The 16,296-nt window shown below is 44.8% G+C and overlaps 1 protein-coding gene across 1 annotated transcript; it reads right to left on the reverse strand.

The window, feature by feature from the left end:
• Positions 1-31: 31 nt before the first annotated feature.
• On the reverse strand, positions 32-16,296 carry LOC120785675 (probable carboxypeptidase X1). The gene is made up of 17 exons (XM_040120550.1): positions 16,293-16,296; positions 15,872-16,063; positions 14,915-15,073; positions 11,149-11,258; positions 10,891-11,030; positions 10,639-10,723; positions 7,539-7,698; positions 7,341-7,432; positions 6,465-6,588; positions 3,886-4,082; positions 3,558-3,737; positions 2,424-2,621; positions 2,195-2,291; positions 909-1,048; positions 601-703; positions 94-193; positions 32-50 (listed from the first exon to the last, which is right to left on the reverse strand). Exons 1-17 carry the CDS (start codon positions 16,294-16,296, stop codon positions 32-34), a joined length of 2,100 nt encoding a protein of 699 aa, XP_039976484.1.

The following is a 16,296-nucleotide window of genomic DNA, read 5'->3' on the forward strand; positions in this document are numbered from 1 at the left end:
GGGAGTTTCCCCCCCTTCGCTAAAATCTCTTCTAGCCTCTGTTTGGGCATCTTGGTGAGGCGGAAGTCGCAGATTGTGGGGTAGTGGTCGTACATGACCCGGCAGGTGCGGGAGGAGGGGAGGTACCCCTCCGCGCTGGCCGTCACTCTGTACTCACCGGGATTCAGCAGCCGCCAGTAGTCGCCATCAGCAACTGCGAGGCAAGAGACAGCAGGAGAGGGAAATCCTGAGCGGCGACATGCACTGAATAAAACACCATTGTGCTGGAATTTTACAGTATATTCTTCTCTCTACTGTTCTGCCCTTCAATTGGCAGTTTATCGGTCTAACATCCACAAAATCCAGAGGCCTTTGTACCGTAAAAGCACTTAATTCTGCTTATTACAACATTATTACAATGAGAAAAATGGATAGAGTGTGACCAAATAATAAAGAGTGAATATTTTACAATTCCCAAGATTCATGTGTGTGTTTATTTTGGATGTGGACTGAGAAAGATGCGTAAAGCTATAAAGTTATTGTATGCTAGTTATGTACAGAGCGTTTTCTTATTTTTTTTCCAACCAGATTTCATATCTGATGTGAGATGTAAAATGATACCTGATCTAATATGATGATCAATGTCGTCCACTTTTATGATGGCATCTGCTATACCGGCCTCCGTGTCTTTGTCCCGAACCACACCTTTAATTCCACGGTGAACCTAAAAAAAAAAAAAATTTAAAAAAAAGTCAAAGAAAGGAAAATGAGACGTCCCTGTTTTGTTGGGGCTGTAGATATCAAACAGCAATTCACTGTAAAAAGCAACAAACCAGAGATTTGAGAGAAGCTTTGGTGTTTTGCTCACAGAAAAAAGAACAAAAAGGAACTAGAGAATTAAAGAGAGAGGATTAAAAAATGAGCCTGACCTGCTCCATGTAAACCAGCAGAGACTCTTTGTTGTTGTCCCACTCGATGGGAAGCTCGCTGGCATGAGGGAATTTATCACAAGACAGCTCCACCGTCACCTCGAAACAGTTGGTGTGGAGGTAGCTGAAATCATTCATACCTGCAAGACAAACACAATACACGCGGGTTAGTTTTCCTTCCGTCATGAAACCTCTGTAGTTCTGCTGCCGCTGAGGGGTTTCATTCCTACTGGCCTGCGTTTGTTTTCCGTATTCTATCCGTTGCCCCATTTCAGGCTTAAAGCTGTAATCTCTCACTTTCTGGACATTTGCAATGGAAATGCCATCAGCTGTGACCAGATAATATGGTATTTACCCTTTCGTTCTCAGGCCGAAAACTCTGTTTTTGTGCCACTTTCATTTATCTGCCTCTCAAAGTCCCTTGTTAGCTTCAAACATGGATGTATCGCACGCGTTCCTTTTCAGTTACAGTGGCTGCTGCGACTCGCCAAGCACAGAAACACATGATGTGAACAGGTGCATTCAGTCTTCATGGGAAAAAAAAAATTTCACGTAACGTAATGCATTTATGAAAATTCTGAAGGTGTGGAACAGGTTAACTCATTGCGGAACAGTCTGATCTAACCAATCACCGAAATCGGTGAGGTCTTCGGTGGAACTGACAGCAACCATGGGCTAACAACAGCACCTCGATGCAGTGTTAACAACCAACATTTAACTCAGAGCAACTTGTACTCAACTTTCGCCTCCGTTAAACTACACCACTAACCTTTCTGACTTCATAGAGGTCAAGGGTGAACCCCTACATTGTGCTTTTTAATTTTTTTTTTTTTTAGCAAAAGCATCATAACCAACGGGTAATATCGGCAAACTATTCAGTGATATCATTCCAGCCCCTTTTCCCACTTAAAGACAGTGACACACAACCAAACTTCGAAGCGTACAAGCTGCTTAGTTTGCTAAAACAGCAGCTAGAAGGCGGGGCTAGGGTGAAGCCTGGCAGTTTGCTCTGCTCAGAAGGAACGAGACTGTTGACATGTTGACTGGCAGCTGGATACACCAACTGGTTAATCTACAAACTCCACTTCAACAGTGGGACTGACAGGGTTAATAAAGAGATGAAGTTAGAAGGCTCTGGCAAGTCCTACCTGAATAAAGACAGCAAATCAAACCATGTATTGACCATATACATGAATATGAAGAGGATATAATACTTTAAAGGCTTTACGGATTTCAGCCAAAACACTCTGGATTAAAGTAACTTTAGAAAACACACATATTCTTACTTCCTGGTACGTTGTGCCAGGCGGCTCCATTGATGATGTTGTTATATCTGAGGAAGTCCTTGTTGTGGCAGGGCCGCCGGTCTGGGTTGGACATCACCTGGTTATGAGACGGTATGAGACGCGACAACATGTTAAGTGCATGGTTGGGGCATCCAATCCCCCATTCAGACTCTGTGCTGCAGATGTTTTAAGAATGAGGGCAGTGTGTGCCAGTAGGAGGGGGACTGACCTTATTGGTGCTGGCGTACGCTGTGGCCAGCCAGCGGAAGAAGCTCTCGTCAGCGGTCGGCGTGTGCTCACGAGGTGCCCAGTCCCGGGTCATGTCGTACGGGTAGGTGACCACCAGCTCTCCGCCGTGGAGGTTGGCGCTAAGAACAAAGGGGATGTTCTGCATCCAGTTGATGACAGCTCGGGTCTCTGACGCCACCTAATGTTGGAGGTGGAGATTTAGTCAAAGGTGTACAGACACAGGGGATAGACTCAGCGCTGTCAATACAGACTTTTTTGAAATTTTAGACATTTTGCTAATGCTTTCCCCAAGAGCAACAGAGAGCCAAAGTCCTGCCCGTTTTTAATTAGCCAGACAATGTATATTGCCATACAGGGTGTCCTTAACTGGTGTCTCTGAAAATCTAAAATCTGTTTTAGGGTTTTATATCCATGTCGATGGATCGTCTGCTATTGAACCTTACAGTTAAAACGATTTAACAAAGGTAAAAAGATGTTTTTTCCAATGGGCTTTGTGACAGTGACAACATAAGTCAGCCAGAGCAGCGCTGTCAAAGCCTCGTAGAAGCTGCAGTGAAATGACGAACGTCTGCTCCGTCTCACTGAGGTCAAATGAGCCAGGATAACTGGCCGGGCCACGCAGGTGCTCATCCTCATGTTGCAAGATTTTGCTTGTAGAAAAGTGAGACAACCCCAGAGGAGACGCTTTCAGTCCGTCCATGCCGGGGACGCTGTCTGCCATAGTGTCATTTACATGACATGTCGCATGCAGGGGCTTTAATGTGACACATAGCAGCACGAAACCCCATTCATCAGTTTAATTGTCAGGCTACAGTCTAATCATCAACTGCAAATGAGTTTATCTAGAGATGATAGATGCATTTCTACAGCACTGGTACTAAAATTAATAAATAAAGACCAATTTCTTGACAAACCCTGTTGCTTCATATTGAGATGTAATGGCAGAGTAACAAATAGATTGGTCAAGAGCAAAACATACAAATATTCCTTTCACCCTAAAGGTCAAATATGGAAGCACGACGGGAAAAGAAATTTTACAAACAGAAGAACATTGCTGGTTTTGTATTATTATTGTACCTCTTCTCAAAGTGTGACGTGTGTCTACAAAACTTACGAAGGCTTCCTCGGAGGTGTACTGCTCGGGGATGGGGAAGTAGTGGTTGATGAGTTTGGACCGGTCCGTCTCCAGCTCGATGGCAGTCCACATCACTGAGTTGAGGTCAGCAAAATTGTGGTTCATGTCTATGCCTTCGTAGCTGTAACGTCCCAGGGCCCAACCTGCCAGCTCCGAGCCCTGTGGATTAAGGAAAGGAAGAAGGGTGGGTGGAGCCCGTGCGGTCAGGGGTATTTATAATCATTTCAATTTAGTTGCTTCAAATTGGTGTCTGATCACTTTACCCATCTACAAAACGAAACCTTTGACTAAAGGTAGTCCCAGGCACCTTTTTAAAGGCTATCTCATAGCCATCAGGGTTCATGGAAGGCAGGAGGTGGATGCGAGTCTCTTTGACCAGGCGGACGATGCGCTGGTCGCCCCGCTTGTATTCCTGGCACATGTGCTGCATCAGATAGAGCAGAAGCTCCCGGCCCAGCACCTCGTTCCCGTGCATCCCTGCGACGTACCGGAACTCTGGTTCTCCTGCAGGGGGCGCCAAAACAAAGACACAGGTTCTAGTATACCGGACCGGCGGACATTTTAAGTCTTCTGCTTGTCCTGTTGCTCATGTTCAGTGTCCAAAAATGTCCAGATGAGTTAGTACTGTTAAAGTGAGGTCTGATTAAGAAGATAAATCAACACGTGGCAAGAAAGACTCCAAAAGACAAGTGTTGTTTGAGAATGCTTCTTGCCCCCCAACCTCTGACAATAACAAGATGTCTTTATCATATTAGCAGGTCATATGTTTGTCTGTTGCTCCATTATATCAAATATCCTCAATGTGCAGTTTATATCGTAAGCTGTGAGGATGAGGAGCCCATCGGCAAATCTTAATACACCTGCGGTATCTGGGTTTTTCAAAATACAGCTGCACAGATCAACCTCTCTCGCTGACCGCCATGAAAGACCTGCATCTGTATCCTGTTTGGTCCACATACGTTGCACTAACAAGGAGCTCTGAAATCTCACACGTCCTCCTCAGAACTGTTTATGGGGAGGAATTCCAGCTCTCCGCTCTGCTAACGCAACACTGAAGACTGAGATGAGTTTCTTACACCGTGGCTCTGAGGGTTGGCTGATCTGGGTTTGTCAGGGCTTTTTTTGCATACAAAAACCCGAAGGCCTGCACACAATGAAACGTTTTGAATTCACGAGGTCTGTGCAGTCAGCAAATCCATATTTATTTCGACGTTTTGAGTTTGAAAATGGTTTGGAAGTAGAAAAAGCAAACTGTCCTTGTCAATATTGGAGGAGCTCCCTAAACCTGGCTCCAGAACCTGGAATCACTGCCCATTTTAATGGTATTTTTCTTGATTTGAGAAATGGTAATATAGACGGGTTTTGCTTCAGTGACTGGAGCCGGAAACACTAATGAATATCTTGAGTCCGTGTTCTGGTCATTTATCATCGTTTGTCATTGATGACTTATCCAAGTATGTTTAATGGTTTTGCAGTAGCCAGCAATGTATGATGGAAACTTGAGTCACTTGAGTCATCATCCCAGTCAGAAAACTGACACTGGGACTGGGCAACGGTTTCATTAAAACTCATCAGATCTTGGGAGAACTATGGGGGACGTGATCAAATCGGTGCTGTTTTTGCTCAGGACATGGTAGCTAGGTAGGCTGTTTGTTGTTGAAAGATTATAAGGTTATAAGCTTAAACGCCAGAAGCAAACAGTGGAGTGTTCATTTTCTGACAGTTAGAAAGCCAAGTAAGCCCGAAATTCTCTGTTTCACCGGTGTCCCAGCTAAGGCGGCAGCACGAGACCAACTTTGAGACAAACGCTGTGCAACACGCTACATGGTACTGCTGAGAGACGGACATCCGTGGAGTTAAATAACCTGCGGAGAGCGAAGGGGCAGAGGGAGACATTTGACTTCTTTGAGTCCAGCTTGCGTGCTCCTCCTGTAGCCACAGAGATGGAAGCGAACATGAAGAAGCTGAAAGCTCAGTCAGCGGAATAAATCAGGTCACAGACTGAGCAGAGTGGAGGGAAAGAACTGATCTTTTCCTTTGTGACGGCTGCCGATTATTTGTGGTCCCGAGAGGAAATCCTAACAAAGCCGGATTTCGGTGATTTTTGAGATGTGTTTCTCTACAGGTAGAAATCAGCTACCATTGCCTTCAGTTGATCCCTATCTATCTATCTATCTATCATCTATTTATCTATCCATCTATCTAAAAAATATTGAAACGTAACTGAACTTTTTGCACCTGTGAGAGGATTACATTTGACAACTGAAAATAAATTTGAAAGACCGAACGGAAAGGCACGATCCTCCATAAACCTTTCCCCTCCGCTGCCATGTGGGCTGAGCGGAGGAGGCCAAAGAAAACATTTGTGCACCTCAGAATAAATGAAGAGAGGAACTCTGGCCTGCGCGGGTCTATGCTTCACACAGTGCTGGACTGTCCGATTCAGAGTTTGGGATACAGTGGCAGCCACTGTCGAGGCCCCCTCTGACCCTCTGACCCCTCCGATCACTCTGCGAATGCAAAAGCTGGATCTGTCCCTCGGTAGACGAAAGGATCCCTCTCACTGGAGGAGAAGCAGTGCGGCAGCAGGGCAGCATGCGGAAGACTGCACTTGTAGTCAAGGAAGGATTTTTTTTCTATGTTGAACTGCTCTAAAGGCAGAAATAATCCCGCAAGCTTCTCTAATTCAGAGCCTTTGACCTATGGACTGGCGACGGATAGGGAGCTCAGAGGAAAAACGTAATATGAATTATTTTGGAATAAGTGATTCATAAAGAAAATTATAAAGCTGACGGCAAATAATGGCACCTACCAAAGGTCAGGACAACATGTTTAACTTTTGCTTGATGAAAATGGTGAAACTTCAGTCCCCTCATCGTGTCTCACCCAGTTCGTGTTTTCCGGGGTTGTCAGAGATCTCCATGACGTAGAGCTTCAGACCCGTGTAGCTCTTTCCGATGCTGTAGATGCGGGTGATGTCAGGACAGGCCTCGTTCACTGACTTCATCAGCTGGGGGGGGCAATTGTGTGAGTGATGTTTGATCTTTATTGATTTAACATGATGAAAAAAATGATGGACTAAATAAACGTTAAATGAAGCGCGAGCTCAAATCACGGTTGGGACAAGCTGGGACCAACTTCTACACACACACCTCTGACACTTAAAAGGAAAACAAAACTCTGAGAAAAAATAAAGTCAAAAACTTCAAATTTTTTGACTTAAAATAATATTTGCAAATTCAATTTTTTCAGATTTTATTACGTATCTCCCTTTTCTTTTCTGTTGGGTCTCTGTAAATATAACCATAAAGAGTACGGTGTAGACCTGCTGTATATGAGAAGTGTCCTTAGGTTGTGTTAAAATGCCAAATGCATGTCCCAACGTGGATTGGTGTGCTTGTTTCTGTGGCCGGTTTCCTGACCGTCAGATCCAGGACGGTGTCTGTGAACTGACCGCAGGTAGTGGCAGCCCAGTGAGGACACTGCCATGATGGAGTGAAACCTCCCATAATATTTGCTTTTTGGTCGGACTAAGACCCGACCACACACACTGTGGGAGCTTTCTAGGGCCACTGTGAAAACTAAAAACTGGTACATTTGTCAACATGAGACTGGACTTTTATTATGAAAAAAGTTTCCTGACAACCGAGCTTCTTTTTTTTGGTCTTTTTAGCACCATTGTTCAGATGTTGTGATCACCATGACTGCCGTCTTCCCATCGTCAAAATCATCGTACATACTGTACCTCATCCTCTGTCCTACCTTTCTCATCTCCTTGTAGTTGTGGTGTCTGAAGTCCAGTTTGTCTTCGGACTCCGCTGGCTCTGTCTGCCATGCGTAGATGTTATTTGGATCTATGAAATGGGAAAGGTGGGCGTTACTGCAGCTAAACATAGTGTAAAAAAAAAAAAAAAAAAAAAAAGGACATAAAACATGTGTCCAGCTGTTGGCAGCCTGTACCTGGGAGTGTGCAGCCCAACACCTCGGCTCTCAGGCAGATGTCCCCCTCCGTCCCGTTCTGGTACCAGGTCTGCGGGTTGATCCGGATGTAACGGGCCACTGTGGAAGTGTTGAACAGGGCGAGGACAGGTGACTCAGTATCCTGGTTCCCTTCGAATACCTTTAATGCGGGGACACGTGGTGAAACATTGGCAAAGACCCTTGTGGACAAGACACGAAACCACCATGTTCGGCTCTATAGCCGACGGACCTTTGCTACACAGCCATCCCTCTTTTTTCTTCCACTGTGGACCATGTGATGATACACTTGGCTATGAGGCTCAAAAACAGGACTTCGCACTTACTGCTGCATCAATGCAAATCATGAATTTTCACTTCCATTTGTGGATTCTTCCTCAGCTTTTAATCTCTCTTCCCTGCCCTCGTTTGACCACCTGAATTATGCTCGACAAAAATACAACAACAAGCTGTGAACTGGCTCATGAATATTTTTCTTTCATGCATTTGCCTCCATAAAAACTCTTCTTAAATTTTTTTCACTGACACCATTGAGTTAATAGTTACAGTCTGGTAATGGGACAAGGCTGCCTGGCCCGCGGAAAAACCGAATTGAAAAAAATAAAAAAATGGAAAAATGCATGATGGATACATCATGGTCATCTGTGGCCGTGGCACACATGCCAGAAAGACCGGCGAAATAAACAAACCCAACCAGAGCTGTACAGTTTCCAAACCCGTTTTAGCAACTTCAATAACCATATGCTCCTTAGGATTGATAAATAATACAAGTCTGTCACCGTGGAGATAATGGAACAGCATGTTGCTTTGTTACCACTAATTCCTTCCTGACAAAAAAAAAAAAAGGAGGAAATTCCAACTGTTTGCTCACCGGTAGGACGGATACATAACAACATCTTGTACAGACCTGCAGTATCTCCTCTTTCATCGGTCGTCCGACGTGGCAGCACGTCCCGCGTTAAGCAGACTTTCCTTTACAGGCTTTCGTCGGAATGGTGGTAACAGCTTGTGGGTGACTTACACTGTAATGACTTTCCCTTTTATTTATTATATTTTTTTTTTTCTTCCATAAACTGACATTTAGCATCCGCCGCATGAGTTTCGACGTGAAACGTTCCCTTAAATTGTAAGAACGTTTTTTTTAAAGGTTAAAATGTGACTATTTTACATGAAAGCATACATGAAGAGCAACCTGACGTTCCCCTTCCGCAGTGGACAGTAGTATAATGTATTAGTTCATAGGTACAAGTACTGACTCAACTACAAGACGGTTTGCAGGATACTCACTCAGGGTCGAGGGTTTTTAACATCTCTCAGTAACGCTCTACCTCACGGCTCGTGCAGTTTCTTACTCATTTCCTGGAGATTTTCCCAAGATCCTGCTGATACTTAATTGTTAATTAAGTGATGATAGTTAATAGTTAGTAATTCTTAGGAAATAGAGGGTGTTTAACTGGTAGCCTCTAGCTAGTAAGTACTCATTCATCATATTTAGACATGTTGCTATACCAACTACCAAGCTGTGCTGCAAGATTTAGGCCTGCAACCAACTGTTTTTCCATCAATCTTTTAGTCTATAAAATGTCTGGAAAATGGCCAACGTCTGTTTTTGTGGCCCTGGTCTTGTGGAGGAGCCCTGTGTCAAAATCTACTTTTAAGAAATCAGGTCACTAATCCTTTACCATACTTTACAGAGTGGACTTCTGGGTCTGACACCCATCCACCTGAACTCAATCCTACAGGCTGACGCTCCTTCTCGGCCACCGCGTTCCTCCAGGGAACACCGCCTGGCCACAAGGCGATCAGGGTCCGGGCTGTTCTCGTTCGTGGTTCCCCGATGGTGGGACGAGCTGCCACGTGTTACCGGAGCGGCGGCGTCTTTATCTTCAAGAATCTCTTGAAGACTCATCTCTACCGAGGGCACCTCCTCTCTGCTAACACCTCTAACACCCCAACGTGCCTAACTAGCACTCACCGCGCACCTTCGGTGCACCTCTTTACCCGATCTCTTTGCACTTTGTCTTATTTAACAGGTTCAGTACTTGCTTCAGTTTCTCCTACTGTACTGGGGCTTTAGTGTCGTCCCTCACTTGTAAGTCGCTTTGGATAAAAGCGTCTGCCAGATGAGTAACTGTTAATGTAATATAAATGCAGCACCTAATTATTTTAGTTTATATTGAGCTCATTTGTTGTGAAGTTGTGTTTTATCAAAAACAACTTTATTTTTCCTGTGTCAAGTTATATGCGATATACATACAACCTCAGGCAAGGCAGCATTATTCCATCATAGAAGAACTGTAAGGCTGAAACTAGCAATTACTTTCATTATCAATGGGTCTGACAACTATTTTCTTTAATAACCATTTTACCGTTCAGTCTATAAAAGGATAAATTTGCTGATCCCCTCAAACGGTCAAACTGGAAAACTAGCAACTTTTCACATCTGAAAATGTTTTGTCATTGCCGCTTTAAAAATGCCAGCTGTCGTTTGGCTCGAAAACAGCTGCCTGTGGTTAGTTCCCGGAACCAGCTCAACACTTTAACTTTGACCTTAAATCACAGCGTCAAACGACACCAGCACATTAGTAGGAACCTAACCGCCGGTTAAATAAAATATTAACAAAAGTTCTAACAAACCTTAAATGGGTAAACTGCAAACCGTCTTCTAATGGTTATGTTGACAATACTTGTCCTCAATATAATTTAGCGAGCTATTCATGTGTTTTACTGGCTTTGAGTAAATTTCATTTCAGCCTTTTAACCGTAAAATACATTTTGACGCTTTCTGACTGACATTCGTAAGCAAATGCTTCATGTTGCAGCTCGTGCATGAGCTGCCATCTTTTTTTAAAATCCAAAAATGTGGTAAGGGGAAAACCATTACAGTGTAATACACGCGCCGGCCGTCACCACCATGATAGCAAAATCCTCGAAAGACAGATGAGGGAGCGTGCGACAAGGGCGTCACTGGCTCGAACACCAGATCAGCTTAGGAGGTGAAATGTGAAAGTGGGGAAAAAAAATGGAGGAGAGAGATCAGAATTGAGCTAGAAAGGTGGAAGAGAGCAACTTGTTCACTCACAGCCTCTTGGGTCCCGTTCATGCATGGCTTCCAGACATACGAGTCGTTACTGAACTGCACCTTGTAGGTGTGCACCATGTCCCAACTGTGTGCGAGCAAGACAGTACAGATTAGGTTGCATGTGATACGCACAAAGAGCCCTGCAGACGAGCAGAGGTCTAAAATAAGAGATATTTTCATTTTTGCTCTACCAAACACCATTTCCCGTCACTTTCTCTAATGCTGTAAAAACCTTCGACCCTCAGGACTGACCTCCAGATGGAGCTGCGACCCTGCAGGATGACACCGGTGAAGCGAGTCGGCCGCCGCGCGTCGACCTCCAGCCACTGCTTCCTGTCTCGGTACTGAGCACACCAGGCTCCATCATAGATGTCTCCATCCTCTATCCCAGACTGAGACACACACAAGAAACACACACACACAAGAAACACATAGTGTTAGTGCTGCTCTGCAGGCGGCACGTGTTGTGCTAGACTGAGCTTCGGATTTGCTGTCGGTCCGCGCGGTTACCTGGATGTTGAGACGGCCGCGGTGAGGGCCCAGGCCCCTGCGTTTGTAGGACGACGCTCTCAGCTGAGTGTCTTTGACTTTTAGGGACTCCAGACCCAGTGGAGGACATTCTGACACAATCAACAGAGATCTAGTCACCATTTCAGGATTTTTATAGACTGGCAGTAGAGTGGCAAAGCAAGTGGGAACCAGAGTTCCCGAGCTGAAAGTTGGATTGATGTTTTGCATTGACAGTGGTAGATGATTAGCTGAGCGCTGGCATTCAGACGGGCACCAAGTTCTATCCATTCAGTCCCCGGCAAAAAACACTGGCGCACGTTGTTGAAAAGAAAGCAAGTTTCTTTGAAAGGCTTTGTAAAACATCTCCCAACAAGCTCCGGAGAGCCCCGTGGCATGAGTAATCACACTCCTGTGCCACTTTACCGGTGGTGTGAATTTCAAATGTAAGCTTTTTACACCTTGTTAAATGCATCCTACTTAAAACCGATTCACTTTTGGATTTTTGATGAATCCCGGATGAGTTCCACAACTTTGGTTCAGCGTTTTGTTGCCGATTACAGCTCTGGCTGGCATCCTCTCCGTAGCAAGGGCCGTTGAAGGTTTTTAGTTCCGCTAGACATACAACACTGAGGGCAGAAATGGTTTCGGAGAGTACATTTAAATAATTATAGCCAAAGTCAACCTGGAAGAGTCCTGTGTCTCTGTCCAGTGACCCGTGAGTTTATTGTTCAAAGTCAAAATTTCGAATGTAAACTAGGAAAAAGAAAACTCATGGAACCAGTTTCTTTTCCACACACTTTGCTGCTCTGTATACTCCAGTAATTGTATGCAGATCTGCATACTGCAAGTACTGTAATTATACAAACACATACACTCATATGTACATATATAATACTGATCATATGTACACCCCCCCTTGACCTTGTGAGGGAATAGCTGAGAGTCTAGACATTGCAAAAGCACGTGAGTAAAACAGAAATCACTCGAAAGAGAGTTTGCCCGTTTACGTCTTTAGGTATTTTAATGTTATATAACGCGCACGAATTATATAACATCCTATCAACGTGACGAAATTACAGACGGTTGATTGAAGAAAAAGAAAACTGAATGAGTGTAGAAACATGACAAATGCAGATGGGATGAGTACGGAAACGATGTGAATCATATGCTGCCACATTTTCAGTCACCAGATGTCACATCAACTGAACACCTATGGGAGAGATTCTGGGGGTCTCCACCGACGCCACCATCAGATCCATCAAATGAGGTTTAACTTCAGGTTTTCGGTTTCAGGTTTTTATTGTTCACGTTGAGGAATTGCAACTTTTTTTTTTAGTAAGCAAAAGTAAAAGGTCTCAACACTTTTTTCCACCACGGACATATTTATAAATCAAGCCAAAGAAGTAAATTGAAAGCGAAGTGAAGAGGGGGGCAGGAAATGGAGAGAGCACAACTCTCTTGTTTCTGGTGATGTTTTTTTAAACCAGTCCAGCGTCCTCTGCTGCCGAATTAAAGCCCCAGACAGGCTCTCATTGTCTGGAGGGTTCAGCTCGGTTCAAACGGCCTCTTCCTGCCGGGAAGCTTTACTGGCTGTTAAAAAGTGTCCGGCCAAGGTATAGACACAGTATAAGTGAATGCTGACTGTAGGTGGCCTTTCCTTTAAAGACCCTGTCCCCCTTTTGCCTTGCAGTCCGGCTGGATCTCCGCTGAGCCGCTCGTGACCCAAAATGTTGCTCAGCCTTAAACAGCAATGTCTCTCTTCGTTGCTGTTGACCACTGGATTCCTGCCAAACTATAAATTTCTTCTGAAAAAAAAACTGAGCCTGAGCCAGAGAGACTTGGCGAACCGACAAAGACGCCCAGAAGACAGAAACGTCCCATTTATTGTAAATTCAAGCCGCCCCCCAACCCAGCTGATTATCCTATGAAGTTACAGGGAACACGGACCATGACTCATACTCCAACCTGTGCTCAGGATGTACCGTATTTCTAAACCCGTGTATCTCTGCTTTTTTTTCTCTGTTCCCCATAAACCCCTCTCCATTTCCTTTCACCTTTTTTTCTCCCTCTCTTTAAAAAGGGGCCACGGGGGGGGCATCAAAGAGATGTTGCACCCACCCCGGGGTCTCATCTCCCCATGTTCCTCGACATGATCTTACAGCTTCATCCGCTCATGACCCCCACTCTTAAGTGGCACAGTCTTTGTCGGTGACACAAGAATATCCTGTGAATATCGAGCCTTTGTGCAGGCAGGTTCATTGTGTTCGAAAAGAAGAAGATCACTCGCTCCTGAGACTGAAAACAATCTTCTTAGCAGAGGACGTGAATATTCAGAGAACAAATCACGTAGGTTGGTTGCAATGGAGCGACCATAGCGATGTCCTAAGTTGTTTCAGCTCTTGTTATCAGGTTTGAACTGCCAACAGTCAGTCTGATTAAAGCTCATCATCATCCGAACTGCTTGCGACACTTGAAATGTTGTGCTCAACATCTCTTCTACCTTTCCTGCTCCCAGGGTCTCAAACTCTTTCAAACTCAATTCCTCCACTGTTCCTTTACCGGAGGGAAGAGAAAAACAGGTGACGTCTAGCAGGTGACGTTTCAAATTTCAGCACACGGACTGTTGTGTTTACAGATCTTCTCTCACGACAAACACTGTTGTTCTGCGATTTGACATTCTTAAAAAAGAGACAGCGCCGTGGCCACCGAACCACTGCACAGAAACTAAGATTCTCCGGACGATGCCATCGTTAGTCTGTACTTTCACACTTACTTTTCCAACATGGCAGCTTTTCGGGCATATCACTCATAGCTAATCTTACTCCAGCACTGGCTCGACAGGCCTGAGTGGATTTTAATGAGGCTCGGCCCTGATTTGACATGACACGACAAGCTGCTTTTACTAAGCATTTATTTCCAGCCGACCTCCACGGGCTAATCTCTGCTTCGACCCTTCCCTCTGCATACACGCATTATATATACAGACGCTCTGTATACACACACTTCCCACAGTGGGCTCAGTTCCCGGTCCAGTACACACACAGATATACGGTGGGGTCCAAAAGTCTGATAAAGCGGTCTCGGACTTTATGGACCCCACTGGACACGCATACACCAAGAATGTTAGAACACAAGATATGTAGATATGCACACATACATTTACGAGAACTTGTGCTCAAAGCAGCTGGTAGACCGGTTGCAGCTCTCTGAAGGCTGAAACTGAGATACGCAGAGACGTATCCCCACAAAGTTGGTAATTACCAAAGTCGGGACTAGATTTTAGGGTTAGGGTTAGTAGAAATGTCACTACAAGGTTCAAGTTTGCGTGTGCGAGAGAAAGAGTGAGCCACAGACAGCGAGAGACTGGCCGGAGTGAAGCACTTCAGATCGACCCCAATTTCTTTATTGTGCAGAAGTTTAGATATACAGTATGCGCTGCCTCACAGCATGGAACCCACATGAATCAGATCTGGGTCTGAACTTAGCGTTAAATCAGCAAATGGTTTTTTGCATTTGTTTCAAAGCTTTCCTGGGTGGGTTTGCCTCAACCGATAATTCAGCGTCCCAGTGGGCTTCAAATTTCCCACTTCGCCTGAAGCAGGTGTATTCATAGGCCGGAAAATTACCTGAGACCACTTGAATTGTCCCGTTGCAGTAAACCACGCCTTTTTCGAGCTGGTGAAAGCACTAAAAACTATTTGCCGCCAACATCTGACCCTTGACCGATTGACATACTGTATACTCTAGGGCTAGTCCCGATACATACGCGGGACAGTTTCCGTGCTGGCCACTGATGTGCTCACACTTTTTTTGGCCTTTGGTTTGGCTTTCTTGACAACCCTCGGCTTCTTGGCGATGACTCTGGGTTTCTTCAGGACCGTTTCGGGCTTCTCTCCTACGTTAACGCTCCTGGCGGACCTCCTTGCTATGAAAAGGCAAACCACTTTATGCACCGGGAAACATGCATTTAGAGCTTGACTTCAGGTAAGCCTCTTTTTGGATAAACTCTTCTTTGGCATTGGTTGCAAAGCTATCGCTCCATCTAAGAGAACCAAAGGACACAGTGGAGGGCTGCAAGCCAACTTTAAAATCTGAGACTGCATTCATGTAAATACTGCCTGGAGATTTTGGCTGTACATGTTTAAATTTAAAGATTAGTCTTTTGGCTGCAGCCACAGCTACAGTGAGTAAACGGCTCACTTCAAGCCTTCATTGCAACACTATACAATACTGGTTTTAAGGAGTGTGAGGGGTCATGTTTTTTTTGTTTTTTTGGGTGTAGGCATCTGACCGAGCATCTGGTTTTCATCTGGTTTTTCATCTGTAGAAAGCACATGGCCTAGTTCTCTCACTGCACACAGGATAGAATGTAGCACATCCTCCCCCCAACCCTCGGACAATGACTCTCTGACCGCAGATATGCAAAGACCAACGGAGCTCTTTTTACACCCTGGGAATCTAATCCGGGAGGCTTTGAGGAACCCTGAAGGACACGTTAGGGTTGAGTTACTAGATAGCTTGATGCATCTAACTTACATTTCCTCCTCAAATGAAAGTCTTGGATACTTTTTTCCCAGAGGGTGATCCTTAAAGGAATATTCAGTGCATGTTTTAGTGATCAATTCTACCACTGTAAAGTAATTACTTCCTGCAGAAATGTTTATATTAAAAAAATATAAATATAAAACCCAATGATAAAAATATCAATTCTCTATCCACTCACCAAATTCCAGAGGACCTTCCTCTTCCTCAGCTTGTTTTCTGGGAACTGCTCTCTCTGCCGTTTTACCAGTTTCTTCAGCCAGATGTTCGGCAGTTGCGGTGATTGCGGGAGGTTTAGTTGTTGACTTACTATAGCTGGTTGTGAATCCTGTGGTGGGAACATCAGTGGTGTTTGGAGTGTTGGCGGTTTTTCCTGCAGAAAGAAGGCTCACAGTTGTGGTAAAAGCCGCATCCGAGTCCAAGGTGGATCTCACTGGACTTGTGTCATCGGCAGGCCTGGTTGAAATGAGGACAAATGATCCATAATGCAAATACAAAAGCAGTATGAAGTGCAGAGCTCCTGCCATAGTAACTCTTCCCTGCAGAAACACCACTAACACTAGACACCCATTCAGCCTCCTTGACCCGCGCTGTCAACGCACCCAT

Source organism: Xiphias gladius, chromosome 23, assembly GCF_016859285.1.
Source record: "Xiphias gladius isolate SHS-SW01 ecotype Sanya breed wild chromosome 23, ASM1685928v1, whole genome shotgun sequence".
Classification (NCBI taxonomy): domain Eukaryota; kingdom Metazoa; phylum Chordata; class Actinopteri; order Istiophoriformes; family Xiphiidae; genus Xiphias; species Xiphias gladius.